This window comes from Eucyclogobius newberryi, unplaced genomic scaffold (genome assembly GCF_026437365.1).
Source record: "Eucyclogobius newberryi isolate DKJ021-1_F unplaced genomic scaffold, fEucNew1.0.hap1 SCAF_17, whole genome shotgun sequence".
Classification (NCBI taxonomy): Eukaryota; Metazoa; Chordata; class Actinopteri; order Gobiiformes; family Gobiidae; genus Eucyclogobius; species Eucyclogobius newberryi.
Window position 1 is genome coordinate 1,468,307 of NW_027315801.1, and position 23,099 is coordinate 1,491,405.

The window sequence follows — 23,099 nt, forward strand, 5'->3', positions numbered from 1 at the left end:
CATACCCACTAAAACCCCAAAGGTCATAATAAACGTAGTAGTTACCATGACGTTGTCGTTGATGTCCCTCATGTGGTAGACCTCCATGGAGACGTCTGCAGAGGAGCGGTGTGGTCCTGATGAGCCACTGGTGCCGCTGCCCGGGCCCAGTGCCCGGTCCCCGGCCTGGCCTTGCCCTCCTGACGGCAGCTCGAAGTACGTGCTGTCAGGCTCACTGAAGATTGAGAGAAAAACTAACATTGTGTTTTGTCTTTGAGGGATAAGCGACGTTTTAAAATGCTTAACTGTCTCTTGCGTGTCTTTTGTACCTTTTTGCACACTTTGGCACAAACACCACATATAAGGGCATGTACCCAATTATTTTCAAATAATTACACCTGACAACACCTTTATTTTGTTAAATTATTGTTTAAACTGTTATAAAATGGTTTGAGTTGCGCGCAAATCGCCCCTGCATTTTTTGATAGAAAGGCGCTTTTTGATGACATCACAGAGGTGCAAGTCTTCTGTCGTAGAACTCAGCTCTACTTCCTGTTAATTCAACTTTTAAGTGTCAAATTCACAAACAGCGACTTGACTGATGAAAAACTGATCATAATTTACTCTCATCTCACTGAACAACGTCATAATCAGAAAAACATGAGAACCTGTTGTTTTAGGTGTGTTTTTGCATCATATGTACCACAAACACAAGCATTATCGATACGATCATCATTCTCAATGCGCCGTGGGCCGGGCCTGGTGTTGTTGACTTACAGCGAGCTCCACAGATGCTCAAAGGTCCCGCCCTCTTCGCCGGCAGTGGCCTGGGACATCTTTGAGGAGGGAAAGTCCGGAGACGGGCTCCTCCCTCTGCACCACACACAAACAGAACAGAATAGTACATCATAAGCAGAAGAGTTTCAGTTGAGTAGGTCAGCAGCTCCAGTTTCCCCCGTGAACCACATGGTGACCGGTTCACTTCTGACCGAGAGGCTCAAGATCTGCAGATGGAGCCCAGGAGGCCCCAGACTGACCATTTTATTCATCTATTTTTGCTGATTGATAGAATCTAAACTCACAAAAAGTACAGAAGAAAAAAGGAATGAGTAAAACAATAAAATAATAATAATAATGTAAAGAAAATTATGTAAAGAAAATATGCTGAAACAGTTTTAAAAAATGCTATAAAGAGTCAAAATAAAAAAAATAAAAATGATAAATATATTGGCCCATACGATGTAAAATTAAGCTTATGACAAAACTGTAAAAACTAATATATATGTTAAAACAGTGTAGTTCAAAATCTCACTGTTTCATAATCATGTCATTTACTGACTTATTAACCTATTGTTGTACTTTTATCCCTTGTACATAATATAACTTATTCATACAATGCAGTAAATGAAATGTGGTTCCTAATTAAGTGTCGTTTTTTTTAGTGATAAATTATGGAACAAATAATAATCTGGCATATTTTAAACATAATTTAAATCATAAACAAACTCTATAAAGAGAAAATGCAAAACCTACAAGCAACTTCTCCCCTTAAGAAACATAGAGTTAATGTTCCTAATGTCAATTATTACATTTTTGTATTTGATTAGAGCAATAATCATAATTCATTGTCATAATCACTTAAATTCATTGAGTACAAATGAGAACTCAGACAGTCCATGTTTTCGCCCAAAGTGCAGAGCGCATTCGATCATTTTGTGTAATTTACTTCTGGAGATAAAGGAGCACACTCTCCTCCATGTGTGATTGCACCAATGTGGCCCCCGAGAGAGGGCCCTGCGTCTGGGGGCCACAGAGGCGTGTGCAGACTTGCCCGCCTCACCCGGCGCTACATCATCTCCTCTGCACAGCTCCAACAAAACGCCAACAAAACGCCACCATCACAAGCGAGCCCTGCAATATCCACGCGCAGTACGCCCAGTACCCACGCCCAGTACCCACGCGCAGTACGCCCAGTACGCCCAGTACCCACGCCCAGTACCCACGCCCAGTACCCACGCCCAGTACCCACGCGCAGTACGCCCAGTACGCCCAGTACCCACGCCCAGTACCCACGCGCAGTACGCCCAGTACGCCCAGTACCCACGCCCAGTACCCACGCCCAGTACCCACGCCCAGTACCCACGCTCAGCCTCACGTAAGGCAATTTGAAATGTTTGAAGTAAAAATTCAATGCCAGATTCAGACCGTATTTTTGGGATTATAAGTCGCACCAGCCAAAGAATGCAATAAAAGAGAAAAAAAAGACATATAAAAGTCGCAATTTTGTGGGAAGTTTATTTGGTCAAATCCAGGACCAAGATCAGACATTTCATCTTGAAATGCAGTTTAAAATAATAACATAGAGAACATGGTGAATAGGTGTACGTATGCTAACGCTAACACCTTCAGCTACATGACGTATGCTAACGCTAACACCTTCAGCTACATGACGTATGCTAACGCTAACACCTTCAGCTACATGACGTATGCTAACGCTAACACCTTCAGCTACATGACGTATGCTAACGCTAACACCTTCAGCTACATGACGTATGCTAACGCTAACACCTTCAGCTACATGACGTATGCTAACGCTAACACCTTCAGCTACATGACGTATGCTAACGCTAACACCTTCAGCTACATGACGTATGCTAACGCTAACACCTTCAGCTACATGACGTATGCTAACGCTAACACCTTCAGCTACATGACGTATGCTAACGCTAACACCTTCAGCTACATGACGTATGCTAACGCTAACACCTTCAGCTACATGATGTAACGCTAACACCTTCAGCTACATGGCGTATGCTAACGCTAACACCTTCAGCTACATGACGTATGCTAACGCTAACACCTTCAGCTACATGACGTATGCTAACGCTAACACCTTCAGCTACATGACGTATGCTAACGCTAACACCTTCAGCTACATGACGTATGCTAACGCTAACACACCTTCAGCTACATGACGTATGCTAACGCTAACACCTTCAGCTACATGACGTATGCTAACGCTAACACCTTCAGCTACATGACGTATGCTAACGCTAACACCTTCAGCTACATGGCGTATGCTAACGCTAACACCTTCAGCTACATGACGTATGCTAACGCTAACACCTTCAGCTACATGACGTATGCTAACGCTAACACCTTCAGCTACATGATGTATGCTAACGCTAACACCTTCAGCTACATGGCGTATGCTAACGCTAACACCTTCAGCTACATGACGTATGCTAACGCTAACACCTTCAGCTACATGACGTATGCTAACGCTAACACCTTCAGCTACATGACGTATGCTAACGCTAACACCTTCAGCTACATGAGGCACAGACAGAACTGTGGTAAGTGTCTGGTATGTTAACGTAACATATGAACAGTTATTCAGAGAACTATAGCATAAAGAACATGCTAACATGCTAACAAGTTTAGCAAAGCATCAGTATTATCAGTATCATCAACACCCAGTCCCCCGTGTGGCTCACGCTCACATTACACTCTACAAAAACTACAGACCAGAAGCAGCATTGGCCGTGGTTCGCACTGGGACAGGAGATTGTTGGGAATACCGGGCGGCGCGGTGATGTGGCAGCGGCTGAAGTGCGTACCGCTGCTGTGCTTTCGGGCAAGACACTTCACCCGCCTCGCCTCCGGTGTTCACGTAACACCGGAAGCGAGAGCATGCGGGACAACGGCTGGAAACGAGTTCGCTGAGTGTTTACATCACATTCCCCCCAAAAAAGAAGGTAAAGATAAATAAAAGATCATTTGAACTGCATTTATAAGTGTATTTCTATCTAATATGGTTTCTCTATAATGTTTCCGAACAGAAGCCGTGTTTCCTGGTCCGACTCCCCAAAGTATTCACTATAAAAGAATTCCCAAAGTGAGATCCCTCGCTCCCAGTGGAAACGTGCCTCAAATGGCAACTGGATTACTATTCTTTTTTTTTAAGATTACCAAGAACTGAAAACGTTTCCCTCAAAAGCTTCCGTCTAATCTAGAGTTAGAGGTTCATCAGGGTCTTTTTCTTTTGGCGCAAACTTAGATAATCCACAAAGAAACTCTACATTTTTGACAAAATTAAACAAAAATTAATCCGTCCACAGTCTTCTTGTCGGCTGTATCGCTTCGGTAACATCACATCCAAAGAGAGAAAAGCTTTAAACAATGCAAAAAAAAAGAAAAGTTTTTAGACTTTTAAAGAATATGAATAAACGCTTCTGCCTGAACCACACACTTTAACTGTTAGCATCTATAGCGCTTTATTGATTTCACTATTCTTCTTCTTCTTAAAATCATATCAACTTTTTAGCTAACTCATGTCCATTGTTTGTCTGTTTGTGTTGTTGTTGTTGTTGTTGTTGTTGTTGTTGTTGTCTTGTCGTGCACTTTGGCCTTGTCTTTGCACACGTCTTTCCACTGTTTTTTAACTGCAAATGGCAAATAAACTACACTTGAAACTTTTTCCTCGTCACTGTTTGACCTGCAAAGTGCAGCGCGTGCCAGCACCACGTCGCCCCGGCAACACCGCCAAACACAAACGGCTGGCACGAAACAGAGTTAGTCAGTCAGTTAAGAGTTAGTGAGGCTTTATCGTCAGTCCCTTCAGCTGTTCATAGTTGTACATCTCACAGAACAGCTGGTTTTAATCCACTATACGAGCTTTGCACGCGCCCGATTCTGACGACCGTGACCCAAACTACTGTAACTTATCAGCAAACTTTGCTCCCAATCAATTTAGGATAGAGATATGTCAAGATGTCACGTCATAGTGTTTTTCTTTTTGGCTGTGGCTTTGTGCCGAGCAGTCGTACGGAACATTTTAGTATCTTTTTCTGTCAATTTGAGCTTGCTAAATAATTAATTGTAGGTGTTTGGCTTTATCCGGGTTCCTGCCACACCCCCCCACACTAATGTATGTTCACTTCTGTGTTTATTATGTGAAAATAAAAAAATACAAAGGCAGCTTCTGGTTGATTAAAAGCTCAGACAGTGCAGTGTGTGTGTTGTCGGCCTAGAGTAAAATAAATGGATTTTTGTGCATGAGTTCCAAAGGGATAACATAAAAATAAATGAGGGGTTTTAGTCGTTGCGTTTAACTTAAAGGAGACATATTGTGCTTTTTCCACATACTTAGTATTGATCCATAGAATAAATAAATCGTCTTTTTACATTTTGTTCATTGTAAACTGCAGAATTGATCTAAAACAGCTTGATAATAGAAACAGGTCCATTGACTTGAAGTGATAAGCCCCGCCTCTTCACAGTGACGTTTCACTGTAACAACAGTGTTTTTTTGAGTGGCTATGTGACATATTAGAACCTAAATGTGTCACTCAGAATCTTGATTTTTCCCGGATAGTCACGTGTAAGTACGGAGATGTGGGTAGGGATAGGGGGTAGGTGAAAACAGGATTTTTCTGAGAGCACGCGAGCCTCAGTTACAGGACAAACCATGGATTAATTGAAACATGAAGGAATCTGTCAAAATACAACTGAGTAAATCGTGATGAGGAAACACTGTCGTAACAAGGTTAAAATCTCAATAAAGTTGAATTTACTAAATGTTCCTTTTAATAAAAAAGTTAGGAGTGAAATGGAAATTGACTAACAAGTATTGCTCAATATCTCTATGAAATACACAATATTGGCAACACTTCACATCTCGCAAAAGTAACTAAAGATACACCTTGACCTATTGATGAGCCACAAATATAGGCTAAAGAATAGAACCTATTGGCTGATGCTTTTATAGGGCTGCAGCAAACACTGTGGTTTTCTTTAATAGTGGACAAGTGAAATGATCATTTCTATTGTACAATGAGACCTTTAAAATACATTTTCAACCAAATAAAGGTTGAAATTTGGTGAGAATGTGTGCATATATAGTGTAATATTGATGAAAATCTGATATTGTTTTTCTTTTTTTGACTTTTTGATTTAATAACGTCAATAACGAGTCTGTATCCAGAAAACCATTATGATAATCGAATACGAAAACGACTATTTTTGTAATCACCTATAGTGACAAGTAGGCCTAGTCGATTAACTGTTGCAGCCCAAATAAATGGCACCCGTTAGGGAATAGAATTTATATCTAAAAATCGGATGAAAAAATCTGATTTTTTATTTTTTTTTGGATTGTAGTCTTACATTAAATCCTGCCTGAATCTTGGAGGTAAATTTGATCTGGTTTACTCCTTTCTTTCTCTTTTATATTGACAAATTACACTGCAGTCCCGTCGTGGGCCGGGCTGCTGCATCATGACGGGCTCGTGGCCTTCTCTGGCTCTGCCGCGTCGCTTCGCGCTCTTTCGGTCCCAGGGACTCTACAGCTTTGCCCCTAATTGGGATTCCTCCTGGACACATTTTTTTTTCTTTCACTTATCAGCACCGCGGGGCTGCTCTGGGAACGTACCTATATTCAATAAACAGGTTATAAGTATAGGCCTAAACGTGAGCAATGCGCGCCCACCATTTAGCAAAGAAACTAAACTATGGAAAATGCTACAGGGTGAAGAAGAAAAGAAACAAGATGTAAAATGTTTCATCTTAGCCAACTTAAAATGTATGAATTTCAGTAGCAAAAACATGAATGTAAAGATAGGCCTAATAAACACAAATTATCATGTAAACTTGTGTACAAAAAGCCTACAACATTGTGTGCGTAAAACTGCCAAATAAACCGTTGTTTTCATTGAATAGGCCTATTGTAGCCTACATTAAAAAGATAAATGCTAAAAAATGCTAAAAACGCCCTGAAATGAATGAGTAAAGGCCAGAAAAACTACGACACGTTTTCTTTTTCTTCTTTTGTTGAAAGCAGGAGGAGGACAACAGCAGGAGAACTGTCCTTTTAGCCCTGCAACAGTCTCACAGCGTCCACCAGCACGCAGTTGTCATCAATACCAATATGAAATGAATACTTAAATGATCATTCCTCCATTAATAATTGTAGATAATGTCCTGTGGCTGGCCTACACTCGCGGGCCCCTCACGTCCTGCTCTGTCCTGTTGTTTGCGCTCTTTCACCTGCGCCTTCACCTGTGTCCGCTGTGCCAGGTTACGTGCATCCATGACAACGCACGACGCACAGCACAACCCGTCCCTTAAACATCAACGCGTTTTAGTGCAATCATTCTAAGATGAAATGACGACGAACGCGCGAGGCCTTTTTGATATTTAGCACAAAACAACAAACAAAAGAAACAACAAAACAAACACGCACTGTTGATAAGGCCTGGTTTATTTCATATATTAACACTGGTAATTTATGCATATTAATAACATGTTGTAGTATAGTTAGTTAGAGTCAGGTTTAAGAAAAAAGGAGTCTCTACATTGCGTTATCAAGCCGCTTTAACGCATCAGAAATAAAACAACAAAAGACAACAACAACAAGCATATATATGTTTTTTTATTTTTGCGTCTGTGTGTCTTATAATTTACTTTCAACCATTAAGTGTAGATCATATTTGAGGCCTCGTTGTTTTACGTTTCAGTTGTATAGTATACCCAGTATACTCAGTATACCCAGTATTGTATACAAATTGCGTAAATGCGTCAAAACGGTGTGAAACAAGCGGAACAAACAAACAAACAAACAAACAAACATCGGGCTCAGACATGAAAGCACGTACCTGTTTGTCAAATCCCAAATCCAATGGAGAGACGCTGGAACCACGTCCTTCTTCCCCCACACACACTTTCAGATTATTGCGCAAAACACGGAGCAGCAGACCTCAGACATCACTACGCGAACTGTTTGCGTAAGATAAACTCTCAAACTATGGATTTTGTTGTTGTTGTTGTCGTCGTTATCTTTTTTTGTTTTTTTTTCGTTTCCGCCAAAAACACGTTCAGCAGCTCCGATCGGGAGGAAAGGTGATTTGCATGCTGGGTGGTTGTGCGCGGTGTGAGGCGGAGGGAGCCCGAGGAGGCGCAGAAGGGAAGGCGGAGGCGGTGGAGCGCGCTTTGGACACGTTTAAGCGGCAAAAGTGTCGCGGCAGCTGCGGCTCGAGGATCTCCACGCTCCGACTGCTGAGCTTTGACACGTCATTCATGTTCTTATGGCTTTTTGTTTGATTTCTAAAGCAATTGTTTTACCTAATTGGAGACGAAATTAGCTGGGATGTTGATTATGACGTTGGTATTGCCGGGTTTCAGATGACGTCACAAGATTTTAGTCTAAAAATAGGCCTGTTAAATATAGATTCAGCAAAAATGAATGTCATTAAAATGCAAAATTAAGGTCCATAGTGGAAATGATCTGAAAGCGGGGCCCCCATTTTGGAGTATGACGTCAGTTACTTATTTGTGGGTTTCAGGGTGATGAGAATTTAGACCTGCTGTTGTCATAGCGATAGACTGACACACAATAGTATGTATTCTGAATGGGAAAACGTCCTTAACATTAAAGTTAACAAACTATGACTGGGCCTAATTTGCAGGGTTTGACGTCACACAATGTTCAGTGTGAGATCGAGTGATAAAGACAAACAAATAATGATAATAATAATGATAGAAAAAATAGGCCTTTGCAGATTTTGTGCAGTGCGATCGTTGAACGTTTGTGGACAATATGCACGTTACTGTAACAGCAATAGTTTTAGTATTTTAATACATACGAAATACGAAAAGGCAATCATTGGCAGAAGGGGCGACTGCATGGTGATTACAGTTAGTTAATCTTGATTTTCGATTCAGTTTTTCTTTTCAAACACTAAATACAATGGCTTTCAATCGCAAAAATCAATCAAAAACAACACAAAAAGAAGAAAACAAACAAACAAACAAACAAACAAACGTATTTATCATTGACAATTAAAGACATGACTGTATCGCGATTCAAATTTGATCAATCGCCTATCGTCCTACTGGTGACATCATCATTTTATTAATAAATAGTAATAACAATACAAGCTTATCTAAAACATATCCGTGATTTAAAATTGAACGGCCAACATGAACCCAAATTGCCATTCTGTGATTAAATGTTTATACTTTTAAGCACATTTCAAAATATATTTATCTTATTTTAGTTCAAACCTGTCACTTTTAATGAGCACAAGACACTGTAATAAAACTACATTTCCCAGATGTCTAGCGCTTCAATATCCGGCGCTGATTGGCTGTCACTGCTCTGACGTCAGCCGCTCACCCAAACAAACTGTTGCGAAGCTGTCCCGTCCCGTGCTACTTATTTATCTACAAACTCCACTTTCTCACGCATTTCCCGGCTTTTGTTTGCACTTTTCAACCACCCAGGTACGTGTCAACAGTTTGTGCGGGTGATTTTAATACAGTCGGACGTATTTTGATGCGACTGAAACAAAAGCTCTGCAGAATGAGTGACAGCAGCTAACGTTAGCCACAGTTAGCTAAGCTGCAGCGTTGGTTCATTGCCAGTTTTTACACAGTTTACGCGGCCATTCAACACTTTTCATTCACTTCAACCGAAAAAAGTCATACGTTCTGTGTTATTTTGTAAGTTTGTACACTGTAAGATAACGTTTAAGAGAGCGTTATTGCCACCTGTGCTGCTTACATGTAAAGTATTTACCATTAACCTGGTAATTTGACACATATTTCGGAATAAATTAGAAATGCGTTCGCTTTTGCCGTCCGCGACACAAAGTTAGTTTACTATTGTTATTTTAGTCAAACTGTTTTAAATGTTGAGTTCAATATTGAAATAATTTGTTGCATTTCATTTGCTCCCTTCACTCCATCTAGTGGTTTGACTGTGACATCGTTTTAAGAGGCTGTATTCATGTTTAGTTTGTGTTTACATGCACCCCAAAAATATGACTTTTATCAGATTTCTGGAGTTGTCAGGTGATTTGAAATGGCAGTAAGCTATTTTCTGTCTGATTGTTCACACCAAAATCCAGTGTACTTCCCAATATAACAATAACGGTTACTCTGAAAATCCACAGCATGTCACAAGTTGTTTTCGATGATCAGATTTAGCTATTTCTCTCTCTCTAAACCCACAAAAAAACGTATTATTTGGTCATTATTCCGGTCATGTGATTGTGCCCGGTGATTAGTATTGATATTTGTGGATTTTCCTTGTTGATATTTCTTATGAAAACCTTAAAATATTAAAGTTGACACTGAAATACTGTCTCTTACTCCTTTTATTCTGACACGTTTCCTTTCCTTGCTCTCTTTACAGATGAGGTGACAACATGAACTTCTCCGAGGTTTTCAAGCAATCCAACCAACTGTGCAAAGTGTCTCCAGATGGACAATATTTGGTACATTTCCCGCTACAACAATTATTATCAATATCTCTCCCTCAAACGATATCGAATCCTACTTCTGCAGTGTCTGTGAATGTTGTTGTTGAACTCCAAGACGTGCACTATTGGGAATGGATTGTAAAATGAATCACAAAATAGTAAAACTTGCAGACGTTTAACTTTATATACCCCTTTTTTTAAGGATTACACTTTATTTATTGTGTTATAGATATTAAAGGACAAATATTCTGCATTATTTGTATTGTTGTTGTCCTTTTAAACATGCTCTTGAGTACATTTACTCTCATCTCATGTTGTGAAGCTTAAAATAATGTATCTACTGAAAACCACACATCTCCACGTCAGGTTTACCTCGTCAGGATTTGATGCTAGCACTCCCATCTGCTGGCAGCAGAGGGAATTACCATGGGGGATTAAACAAAAACTAGCTTGCCCTGACATGCTAATGTGAAGACACAGTTGTGATTGGGAAGTAGGAATAAGAAGAACTTGTCTGCTGATGATTTCCAGACAGCGCAGGATACGAAACTCCATAAAAAACATTGAAGCCAAGTGTTTTCAACTAAACAATGAGGCTAAACACAACTCCAGGTATTCTATTGATGAGAATAAAGCGTTATAACATGGTCAAAAGCTTAAAAAAGTCACATTTCCTACTATACATCCCCTAAAAACTAAATTAAATCCATCTGTAAGTATCTATAAGTGTCAAAAGTCCTCAAAAAGGCACCCATAACATCAAATTTAAACGCATGATTATACAAACAAACCTGATTTCCTAAGTTTCACGTGCCATCAAAACAGCTATTTCAACATTCCCTTGTCGACAATAACCACGTGTTGTCGAAAATAACAATCCGTCTCCTGCAGATCTCGAGTCGTTCATCTTGTGTTACGTTTTCCCCCTTCACTTCCAGGCGACGTGCGTGCAGTACAGGCTGGTGGTGCGCGACGTGGCCACGCTGCAGATCCTCCAGCTCTACACCTGCCTGGACCAGATCTCTCACGCGGAGTGGTCGTCGGACTCGCAGTTCGTCCTCTGCGCCATGTACAAGAGGGGCCTGGTGCAGGTGGGGGTCCGGCATAGGCAGAAGTCCGTCTAACCTGGTGTGGACGGGCTCTTCTGCTCCGTGATAATGATAATAACTCTGCTACTCTCAGCAAACGTGCACGGCGAACCACGGGCGAATCCTCCAGCTGCTACTTCGTCTTACTTAATAATCTGGTTAAAAGTTTTTGCAGTAGTTATCTGGACTATACAGGCTCTAAAACACATACAAAATACCTTTTTTATAACAAAACGGTGGGATTATTCAATCAAAATGTCAAAAAAAGAGTGAACTATTTCAAATTTTCCCCAATAATACCGTTTAGTTGTAAATATTCTCTGCGTACAAGGCTTCCGTCACAATATTTCAACATTTATTTGGTTGAAATGTATTTAAAAAGCCTCAAATGTGCAATTGTTTCACTAGTCAAATAACAATAAAAACTATTATTAAACAAAATGCTGACTAGACCGCTAAATAATCGTCAGTTACTGCAAATGCAATGTCCTGGGTGCAGTTAACATGGTTCTACCTTCATTTCGGCTCAACCTTTTGCACAAAATTGGGTAAATTAAACAGATTAAAGCAGAATTAAGTCGTTTTAAACCACAATCCACATTTTCTCTGAGCTCGAGCTAATCAGACGCAGTGCTCTTTTGTTTCTTTGTTGTTTTCAAACAGGAGCAGAGAGACAGCCATGGATTGGGTTGATTGGGTAGTACTCCCTTACCACAAGTTGTATCTAAATAATTACTTTCCACCTCTGCTACCACCTTAACCTACAGAGATATTGAATACGCTACAATAGTCCATTAGTAATTCACTCTTTAATCGTAAGCTGCGTCTTCAAACTAGCATGTTATAACTATTAGTGCTCTTAAAAACCACCGACATGGACAGGAAGTGGAATACAGCTCTCTATTGGCCATTATTAATCCTGTGTCGCTTTGCAATAAACAACCCTTTATTTTTAGAGCCCTTTACATCACTAGAGGGGTCCAAAGTACAAACCAACGGCATAATATGTACATAATGCTAAATAGTTGTATTGTCACAACATTACTGAGTGTTAAGTCTGAATAAATATAAGTTTTCTGGCTGGATCAATTCTGTGTCTGTGATGGGTGGCCATGTTGTGTGAAAGCTCCATCACCTCCAAAAAGGACAAGGCAATTAAAGGCTTTAAAACCCAAAAGGAAAAAACAAAAAAACAATTCTTTAAACGACTGGATGTAAAGGACGAGCTGCTCCATCAAACGACAAGATAAGCTGATTTATTTTATGGTTTTATACACTTTTAAACCCCATGACAACATTTACTTTGCAGGTGCTATATTAATCCTATGTCTTAAAATCCTTTCAGAATCAGAATCAGAATCAGAAAGGGGTTTATTGCCATTTGTCGATGAGCAAAAATTCAAGGAACTTGTCCTGAACACTTAATACAAAAACGGCATGATATGTACATTCTAAGTAAAATATAAAGTCAAGTAGTGCAATAGAAGTGAACAGTGCAATGAGTACCAGGTGCTTTCACTGACTTCTTCAGTCTTTGGGGTGCAATAATGACACCACTTTCTGAAGCTATTGTGAAAAACATCATTTGACTTGACATGTCGGTGTAATCCCTCATTCGTCCAGGAGTGTTCCATAGTAGAAAAAGCTTCAGTTGTAGTCATCTGGACTCAGTTTCAAACTGAGTCCAGATGACTACAACTGAAGCTTTTTCTACTATTTGACTTGACAGTTTTTGTTTCATGTGAACAGGCCCAGTATATTCAGAGATATTAAGCATAAACCAAATCAACAAACTATTTAACAAATAAACCAGTTACGACAAACACAATATTTCGTATGTTAAATCCCTTCTCATCACATCTGTGACTGTGTGCGCCGCTTCCAAGTTTGAAAAGTGTTCTCCAAGTGTTCTGCCGCTCACCTTTGAAGAGGGATCCAACGCCAGTCTTTCATGTCGAACCGTTTTTGTGGTGAATTGTTTGGGCCGTGCGAGGGCTGTCATTGATGTCTCTCCCTCCTCTCTCTCCTCTCGCTCTCTCTCTGCCTCCCCTCGCCTCGCTCGTCCTCAGGTGTGGTCTCTGGAGCAGCCCGACTGGCACTGTAAGATCGACGAGGGCTCTATCGGACTGGTCTCCTCGCGCTGGAGCCCGGACGGACGTCACATTCTCAACACCACCGACTTCAGCGTAAGTGCGAGGGGTGTGCGCGTGTTCGCCAACTCTATGCATACGCCGCACGCTGGGGAACTGTTGCTGGGTCCGTGCGGAAGGGGGGGGGGGGGCACTGAAAATAGCCAGACACCAGAGCCCTTTTCACGACTGCACCGCCGGCCCCCCTGCCCCCACCTGCTGCATGTATTCAGCCTGATTTCACTGCTCAGTCCCTGTTAGCGTCCTGTCACACGCCACACTCTCAAGTGCCCCCCGAACACGTCCACAATGTGCATGTGCCCCCCAGTGGACGAATGCTATTCCCTCAGGCAGCAGCGCTCATTAGACCCGAGAGCGGGAATGAAAAGATTAGGATGCTAAACGCACTAAACAACATGGAACACACTTGTACTATTTACTCACTGGCTTCATGTGTAGCCACAACTGCCCAGAGGCTCCCAATCTGCGCCATCGGCCCCTCTGCACCAGCACAAGCACCAACCATTGGCCCGCGTGCTTTCATACGAGGCAGTGTTGGCCTGAAGTGTCTTGAAGTGAAGTTCTGATCATCTTCACAAGCAAACTGCAGCCACAAGCTTCGTATTTAGTACCAGAACGTCTAACTGACATCAGCACTGAAAGAACCATGCATTATTTAAACATGCTCTTGAGTACCGTATTTTCCGGACTATCAAATCAAATCAATTTATTTTTGTAAGGCCCAAAATCACAACAACAGTTGCCTCTGAGGGCCACAGGGAGAAATGAATCAACAATGTCTGTGGTGGCGATGAAGTCAGACAATGTCTGTGGTGGCGAGGGACGATGTCCCAGGGTCCTCTGTCCTTAGACTCTCCTTCTCGGCCAGGAAAAACTACAAAAAAACCTCTTTGGGAAAAAAGCGTAGAAACCTGGAGGAGTTCCAGTGAAGGAGAGATCCGACTCTCACAGACGGACAGACGGACACAAGGAGACTGGAGCTGGACCCACTCTTCAGGCAGATGAGGGACCGTCTGAGTCGAGCTGGACCCACTCTTCAGGCAGAAGAGGGACCGTCTGAGTCGAGCTGGACCCACTCTTCAGGCAGAAGAGGGACCGTCTGAGTCGAGCTGGACCCACTCTTCAGGCAGAAGAGGGACCGACTGAGGCGAACTGGAGCCACTCTTCAGGCAGATGAGGGACCGTCCACACAGGGCAGGGACCACTTCACCAGGGGAGGGGCATCTGGGTCCACAGGTCCTCAGGAGTGAGAGAAAGAAAAGAAGGCGGTGAACAGTTTGCAAGTGGAATCAAAAAATAAATATTGTTTGATAGCATAAGTAGTCAGAAGAAGAGGATAGTGCTCAAGCTGTCATACTTCCCCCAGCATAGTTACTCCTAGGGCAGCGTAGCTGAAGCTGTGGGTTTATGTTTCTGTTCCTAACTACTCTGACCATAAGCGATTTCGAAGAGGAACGTTTTAAGCCTGGACTTAAATGAAGAGACTGTGTCAGCATATTTAACATGGGTCGGGAGCTGATTCCATAACACAGGAGCTTGGTAGCTAAACGCTCTACCTCCTACAGTACTTTTAGAGACTCTTGGCACCACCAGAAGGCCAGCATTCTGAGAGCGAAGAGCTCTGTTTGGATGATATGGTTCTATAGCATCTTTGAGGTAGGATGGGGCCATGTCATTTATGGCTCTGTAGGTCAAGAGTAGAATTTTGAATTTGATTCTAGACTCGACGGGGAGCCAGTGAAGAGACTTCAGCACTGGCGTAATGTGCTCTCTTCTTTTTGTTCCTGTTAGTAATCTTGCTGCTGCATTTTGAACCAGTTGAAAGCTTTTTATGGAGCTTTTAGGACACGCTGCAAGCAGGGAGTTACAGTAGTCTAATCTAGTCGTTACAAATGCATGGATAAGTTTTTCAGCTTCACTTTTAGGCAGGATTCTTCTGATTTTGGCGATGTTGCGCAAATGGAAATAGGCTGTTTTACAAGCTTGATTTATATGAGCTTTAAATGAGAGCTCCTGGTCAAATAAGACTCCAAGGTTTCTTACAGTAGAACTGGAGGCTACACTGACATTGTCCAGTGTGACTATCTGCTCAGATAGAGCGTCTCGTAGATGCTTAGGGCCAAGCACAATGACCTCGGTTTTTTCAGGGTTAAGAAGCAGGTAGTTTAGTGTCATCCAGGTTTTTATCTCCTTCACACAAGCACGAAGTCTGTCTACTTGATCGCTCTGATCAGATTTCATTGATAAATACAGCTGAGTGTCATCTGCATAGCAGTGGAAGTTAATGCCATGCTTTCTGATAATGTTGCCTAATGGCAGCATATAAAGAGTAAACAGAATTGGACCGAGTACCGAACCCTGTGGCACACCGTAAATTACTTTAGAGCTTGGTGAGGAGCTCTGGTTTACATTAACAAATTGGAACCTATCAGATAGATAGGATTTAAACCAGCTGAGGGCTGTTCCTCCAACACCTACATCACATTCTAACCTCTGCAGTAGAATGTTGTGGTCGATGGTGTCAAACGCTGCGCTGAGGTCCAACAGAACCAGGATTGAGACCAGTCCATCGTCAGCGGCTAATAACAAATCATTTGTGACTTTAACCAGTGCAGTTTCAGTGCTGTGGTGGGCTCTGAACCCTGACTGGAAAACTTCAAATAAGTTATTGTCCTGCAGGTGGCGACAAAGCTGTTTTACTACAACTTTTTCAAGGATTTTAGAGACGAAGGGAAGATTTGAAATAGGTCTGTAGTTTACCAATAGGTCGGGATCTAGATTAGGCTTTTTCAGAAGAGGTTTAATGACTGCATGTTTGAAGGACTGTGGAACATAGCCACTTTCGAGTGAAGTATTTATTATATTAAGAATAGGGTCTATAATTAGGGGGAGAATGTCTTTGAGGAGCTTGGAATGGGGTCTAGGACACAAGTTGAGCTTTTAGAGGACATGATGGCTGAAGTTATCTCTGCTTGATCAACAGCTGTGAACCTTTCTAGGTTTACAGGTGGATTTATATGGGACGTTAGATTTACAGCTTGGGCTAGTTCAGGGCTAATAGCGGGGGTAATTTCATCTAATTTATCTCTGATTGTTTTTATTTTATTATTAAAAAATAGGAGGAAATCATCAGAGCTAAGTGTAGCTGGGATTGAGGGCTCTACTGCACTGTGACAGTTTGTTAGCCTAGCTACAGTGCTGAAAAGGAATTTAGTGTTACTTTTGTTGACTTCTATTAGATTTGAATAATATCTGGTTTGGGCCTTACGCAGAGCCTGCTTATAGGACAGCAGGCAACTTTTCCATGCTTTTAGGGATTCTTCGGTGTGAGAGCGACGAAATAATCCCTCTAACTTTCTAACTTTTTGTTTATGTGAACGCAGTTCTTGGTTGTACCATGGGGAGGCGCGCTTTGGCCTAATGACCTTCTGTTTTAACGGCGCGACAACGTCAAGAGCAGACTTCAGAGAATTCATGGTCAAGTCGACACATTGATCACTTAAACTGGGACTAAAGCTGTTCTCAGCAGGATCACATGACATGATCACATGACATGATCACATGACATGATCACATGACATGTCACTGAATATTGGCTCTATTTCTTTGAATTTTGAGATAGATTTTTCAGATATTGTCCTTTTCATTATAACTTTATTTTGTGGGACTGGATGATCTTTAAGAATAAACTGAAAGGTAATTAGGAAATGATCTGACAATATAGGGTTTTGAGGGAGGACAATGAGGTCACTAATCTCTGTTCCATACGTTAGGACAAGATCCAGAGTGTTCTTGTGAGTGTGAGTCGGTTTATTTACATTCTGAGTGAAACCAATGCTGTCTAACAAGGCGCTGAAGGCATTACTGAGAGCGTCATCACTCATGTTCACGTGGATATTAAAGTCTCCAACTATAACTATTTTATCCCAGGCTAACACAAAGTTTGATATAAAGTCAGAAAACTCTGTTAAAAACTCTGAATAGGGACCAGGAGGTCGGTAGATAACTATGAACAAAACTCCTTTTAGGTTTTTCATATTTGGACATGTGATTGACAGCATAAGGCTTTCAAATGAGTGAAATGCATTGTTAGTTTTAGGGCTCATGAGTAGGCTTGAGTGTGAGATCACTGCCACACCACCACCTCGGCCTGTGCTCCTGGCAGTCTGAAAGTTAACATGGCTGGGTGGGGTGGACTCATTTAGTCTGACGTAGTCGTCTTGTTGAAGCCACGTTTCAGTTAGAGCTAGAAGATCTATGTTATAGTCACTAATTAATTCATTAACTAAGAGCGATTTGGAGGAAATTGCTCTAATGTTTAGCAGTCCACATTTTACGTGTTTATTCATTTGTGTATTTGTGTCATTTGTGATTGTTATTTTCCTTAAGTTATTTGGTCTGACGCCTGAAATATTTTTTCTGAGATGTGACTTTTTGGCATTATTTGTACGAGGGACACGAGGGACACACACAGTCTCTATCTGTCTTGAATCTGAACACTTCACATGTAACAGAACGGGTGAGAGTTCAGCGACAGAGGAGCGTCTTAAACTGCTGCTCTGCACCTGGGGCTCATCCCTAGATGGTCACTTAACACGACTAAGACTATCGGTCAAATTCCGAACTAATAGGGATGTACCCTCCGAAGTCGGATGGATGCCATCCCTGCGTATGAGCCCGGGCTTTCCCCAAAACGCACTCCAGTTATCAATAAAGACAACGTTGTTTTGAGGGCACCATCTGGATAACCAGTTGTTGAATGCTGAGAGACGGCTGTACAATTCAGCATTGATCCGATTGGGCAGGGGACCAGAAAATATTACAGTGTCCGACATCGACTTCGCTAGGTCACACACCGCGGCTACTTGAACTTTGAGCACCTCTGATTGTCTCCGCCGGGCGTCGTTACCGCCTGCGTGAACCACGACTCGCCTATAAGCTGCACATAGTTTTGGCCGGGGTGCGACTTATACTCCAGAGCGACCTATATGTGATATTATTAGTTATTTTCACACTGACAACCACAAGAGGGCGCTCTAGGCTCTAAGCGACGCAGAAGAAGAATCTGCTCTTCCTCTTCCTCTGGAGTTTGTGGAGTTGTTTAGAAGTGACGCAGAGGAAGAAGAATTCAATGGATTTAGTGATTTGGGGTAAAACTGATGCTTTGCTAAACTTGTTAGCATGTTCTTTATGCTATAGTTCTCTGAATAACTGTTCATATGTTACGTTAACATACCAGACACTTACCACAATTCTGTCTGTGCCTCATGTAGCTGAAGGTGTTAGCGTTAGCATACGTCATGTAGCTGAAGGTGTTAGCGTTAGCATACATCATGTAGCTCAAGGTGTTAGCGTTAGCATACGTCATGTAGCTGAAGGTGTTAGCGTTAGCATACGTCATGTAGCTGAAGGTGTTAGCGTTAGCATACGTCATGTAGCTGAAGGTGTTAGCGTTAGCATACGTCATGTAGCTGAAGGTGTTAGCGTTAGCATACTTCATGTAGCTGAAGGTGTTAGCGTTAGCATACGTCATGTAGCTGAAGGTGTTAGCGTTAGCATACGTCATGTAACTGAAGGTGTTAGCGTTAGCATACGTCATGTAGCTGAAGGTGTTAGCGTTAGCATACGTCATGTAGCTGAAGGTGTTAGCGTTAGCATACTTCATGTAGCTGAAGGTGTTAGCGTTAGCATACGTCATGTAGCTGAAGGTGTTAGCGTTAGCATACGTCATGTAGCTGAAGGTGTTAGCGTTAGCATACGTCATGTAGCTGAAGGTGTTAGCGTTAGCATACGTCATGTAGCTGAAGGTGTTAGCGTTAGCATACGTCATGTAGCTGAAGGTGTTAGCGTTAGCATACGTCATGTAACTGAAGGTGTTAGCGTTAGCATACGTCATGTAGCTGAAGGTGTTAGCGTTAGCATACGTCATGTAACTGAAGGTGTTAGCGTTAGCATACGTCATGTAACTGAAGGTGTTAGCGTTAGCATACGTCATGTAGCTGAAGGTGTTAGCGTTAGCATACGTACACCTATTCACCATGTTCTCTATGTTATTATTTTAAATTACATTTCAAGATGAAATGTCTGTTCTTGGTCTTGGATTTTATCACATTTCCCAAAAAATGCGACTTATACTCCATTGCGACTTATATATGTTTTTTTTTTGGCAGGTGCGACTTATACCCCGTAAAATACAGTACTTTTACTTTGGCAGTGGCTGAGAATACTCATTAGACGTCCCCCCGCGTGTGAGCACTGCAGCTACTGGCAGCAGAGGGCATTACCACGGGGACATTTAAATAAAAGCTAGCGTGCCCTCGACGTGCTAATGTAAGCGCGCAGTTGTAATGCACGTGATTTGACCGCAGAAATGCTCAGAACGTGTCCGCGGATGATTCACGGACAGGATCTGGACCTCTACCTTAGAAGAGAGAGAAGTGGCACTCGGTCAGGGAAAATGAGACACCGTCATTAGTACTCACACATCCAGTTTAAGCCTGTTTTCCTTCTCCACATATATTAACATACATTAGCTTGACAAATATCTGAAAAAAGCCATGTCCCGCGCTTTGACTAACCACGACGCGCCGCTGCTCGTGGACTTTTTTTTTTTTTTTTCCGTGAAGCCGAACCTGACCCGGGACCCGCTCGACAGGTGCCGCGCTGTCCGACTCGCACCCGTCTGCTCCGGAGAGAGGGATGCAAGGAGTTCAAGTGTCTGCGGCATGTCTGCTTTGTGTCTGTCTGCAACTTCCAAAATAAAAAGGAAAACGCAACTGAATGGAGGCTCCGGTTCCCAAAGAGACGCCGCGCACGTGGCCCCGGCCTCAATGTCAGGCCCCACAGTGTTTGTACAAGCAGAACGTGGCATTCGGGCTGTTTTAGACCCGTTTTGCTTGAAGTTCAGATGACAGGTTGGACCAATCGTTGAACTAAAATGCAGTTAAGATAAATATATTTAGAATTTTGCTACAATTTCTTTTTTTAAATGTCCAAGAATAGCTCATTTTTTTAGGTTTATAATTTCACTTTCTGTATCACACTAGGAAAACTAATAATGTCACAATTATTTTATTCGACCTATACAACTATATGAGCAATTTTGTTGTTGTTGTTGAATTATATTATTATATTTTTTAATGATTTGAAACAAGACAAAACAAGAATGTCAAAAAAGTAGTTTCTTTGTGTAAATGATGCATTAACTTGCATGGCTGGAACGAGTAAACTTAGTGTGACGTCACTTCCTGTCATTCTCTACAGATTTTTCAATATCTTACAAATTAGAAAACCGTAAAAACCTGTCATAGGCACTTTAACGGTCGTGTGGTCGATCTAAAATCCTGCCAGAAGGATGATTTGGGGCAGAGCCATCAAGACAAACAGTTTTTGAAAAGTTATAGATATTGAAAAATAAATAAATAGGATATTTCCCTAAAAGAGCACATATTTGAATGAGGTTTTCAATCCAGCATCTTGATTGAGCTCTGGTCGGACCATTGAACTCAAATGTGGTTAAGATAAAAGATATATTTTGAATTTAGCTAAAAAATTATACAAATTTTATCACATAATTGCAAACGTTTTAGGTTTATAATTTCACTTCCTGTTTGCAATTGATGACATCACCCTAGGAAATTACCCAGCAAGCACAGCAAAATCTCATCTAATGTCACATTTTTTTGACAAAAAAATAGTAACTTTTGATAGGAACGTTATTTTGCTGAATGATTGTGTAGAGAGTCAAAAAATATGTTTCTTTTGTGTAAATTCTGCATAAACTTTGACGAGTGTCCCTAGTGTGATGTCACTTCCTGTCATTTTCTACAGGTTTTTCAAAGTTTTCTCCACAAATACTTACTTGATTGGAGTAAAACTATAATAAAAAAGCTAACTGCTATTGTTTTTAGCCTGATTTAAAACACAGCAAGTGCACTAACCCTCGCCAAGGACCTGCTGGCAACATTAGTGTGTTTATGCATAGAAAATGGGAAAGATTTCTTTTTTACTTTCCTCCTATATTTTATTTTAATAATAATAATAATTCATCAATCTTGCTCAAACATGACAAAATTAAATTAAAATGGTCATATGTGAATTACCAAATGCAATTAAATGGCAGTATTGAGTATTTCCTAATGATCTAAAAGTGCAGAGATGATATTTTACCAGCTACAAACCTGGGTTACTGATATATCGGTTCTAAATTAGCTCTGAACCAGGTCTAAAATATGACTAAATTGCAGATATTATAGCTCTAAATACGAATTAACCTGAAACGAGACCAAAACACGAACAAATTTATCTGGAAAATCAAATGGGTGCTCAAACTGCAGCACCCGCGGCACAGTTTGAGCACCCGTGATCTCCGTGACATGTCCGTTACCATCTTTGCGTCGCGCGTCTTTACCGCCGCTCGACACCGGCTCTCGCCCCCCGATTTGTAATTGCGGTCGACGACGCAGCGTAATCGGCGCTGTATAAGCGGCCTAACACCTCGGCGAGTGGTTCCCGCTGAACTTGCCGTCACCCCGCTCCAAGATTTCATTAAGACGGTGGCAGACGGGTGTAGGTGTTGGGCTTGAATTTCATCCCCGCTCATAAACTGTCCCGCTATATTAACTTGTTGTGGACAGCTGTGCCGGCCGCGTCGTGCCCGCTCCGCTCTGTTCGTCTGCATATGTGTCAGTGAATCTGCTTAGCTTAGCCCGCGCGTCACTGGCCCCGCGTTTCGGATGCACGGGGGACGCGCATACTTTTAAGTTCACAAGTTTTATTGGGATGGTAGGAAAAGAAAATAGTTTTATTGGCGATAACAAGCGTTTGCGGCAGCCCAAGACGACCACGTGTAATTGGGAAGTAATATGTGAACGGCGAAGTGGGTTGACCTGTTGATCGTGTTGATTCCAGTTAATGAAGATGTTTTTTTTGACGCATGTTGGTAATAGGAATGTCAAGATTGTTAGGTTTATCCATAATTGTGATTAACCAGGTCACAATTCAGTCTGTAGTCCAAAAAATAGACTTAAATGTAAATTACGTTTCTTTATGGGGCTGTTTTTGTCACTTTTAACTCTATTTTGTTTTAAGTTCAGTTTCTTAAAGCTGGTCACAAACTTGTGGAATAGTTTGTGTTTACGACAATGGGAATGACATAAAATGAAAGATTTCACTGTCGTTTGGCCAATAACTCTGAATAATCGTCAAATCGGAACACTAAAAGTTTACATGGTGACGGCCCTAGTTGCAATGGAATTTAACATGTATACATTTTAAAAGCAATATTATGTCAATTTCAAAACAGGAGTGGCAGTGGTTAAAAGTGAACGTTGTATGCCATAACAACTTTTACCGTATTTTCCGGACTATAAGTCGCACCAGCCAAAAAATGCATAATAGAGAAGAAAAAAACATATATAAGTCGCACTGGAGGATAAGTCGCAATTTTTGGGGAAATTTGATAAAATCCTAGATCAAGAACAGATATTTCATCTTGAAATGTAATTTAAAATAATAACAGATTAGAGAACATGGTGAATAGGTGTATGTATGCTAATGCTAACACCTTCAGCTACATGACGTATGCTAACGCTAACACCTTCAGCTACATGATGTATGCT

General features: G+C 41.5%; 2 protein-coding genes across 2 annotated transcripts in view; one reads left to right on the forward strand and one right to left on the reverse strand.

Moving 5' to 3' along the window:
• The window catches only part of tp73 (tumor protein p73), a 62,679-nt gene extending 49,319 nt beyond the window's left edge, over positions 1–13,360 (reverse strand). Inside the window, exons 1-3 of the mRNA XM_072448695.1 lie at positions 13,251–13,360; positions 757–852; positions 46–214 (exon numbers count right to left, since the gene is read on the reverse strand). Of these exons, the coding sequence (XP_072304796.1) occupies positions 46–214; positions 757–852; positions 13,251–13,282 (297 nt within the window). The 5' untranslated portion in view covers positions 13,283–13,360. The remainder of the gene's footprint in view (positions 1–45; positions 215–756; positions 853–13,250) is intronic.
• The window catches only part of wrap73 (WD repeat containing, antisense to TP73), a 30,677-nt gene continuing 16,722 nt past the window's right edge, over positions 9,145–23,099 (forward strand). Inside the window, exons 1-4 of the mRNA XM_072448700.1 lie at positions 9,145–9,261; positions 10,175–10,256; positions 11,180–11,332; positions 13,399–13,515. Of these exons, the coding sequence (XP_072304801.1) occupies positions 10,188–10,256; positions 11,180–11,332; positions 13,399–13,515 (339 nt within the window). The 5' untranslated portion in view covers positions 9,145–9,261; positions 10,175–10,187. The remainder of the gene's footprint in view (positions 9,262–10,174; positions 10,257–11,179; positions 11,333–13,398; positions 13,516–23,099) is intronic.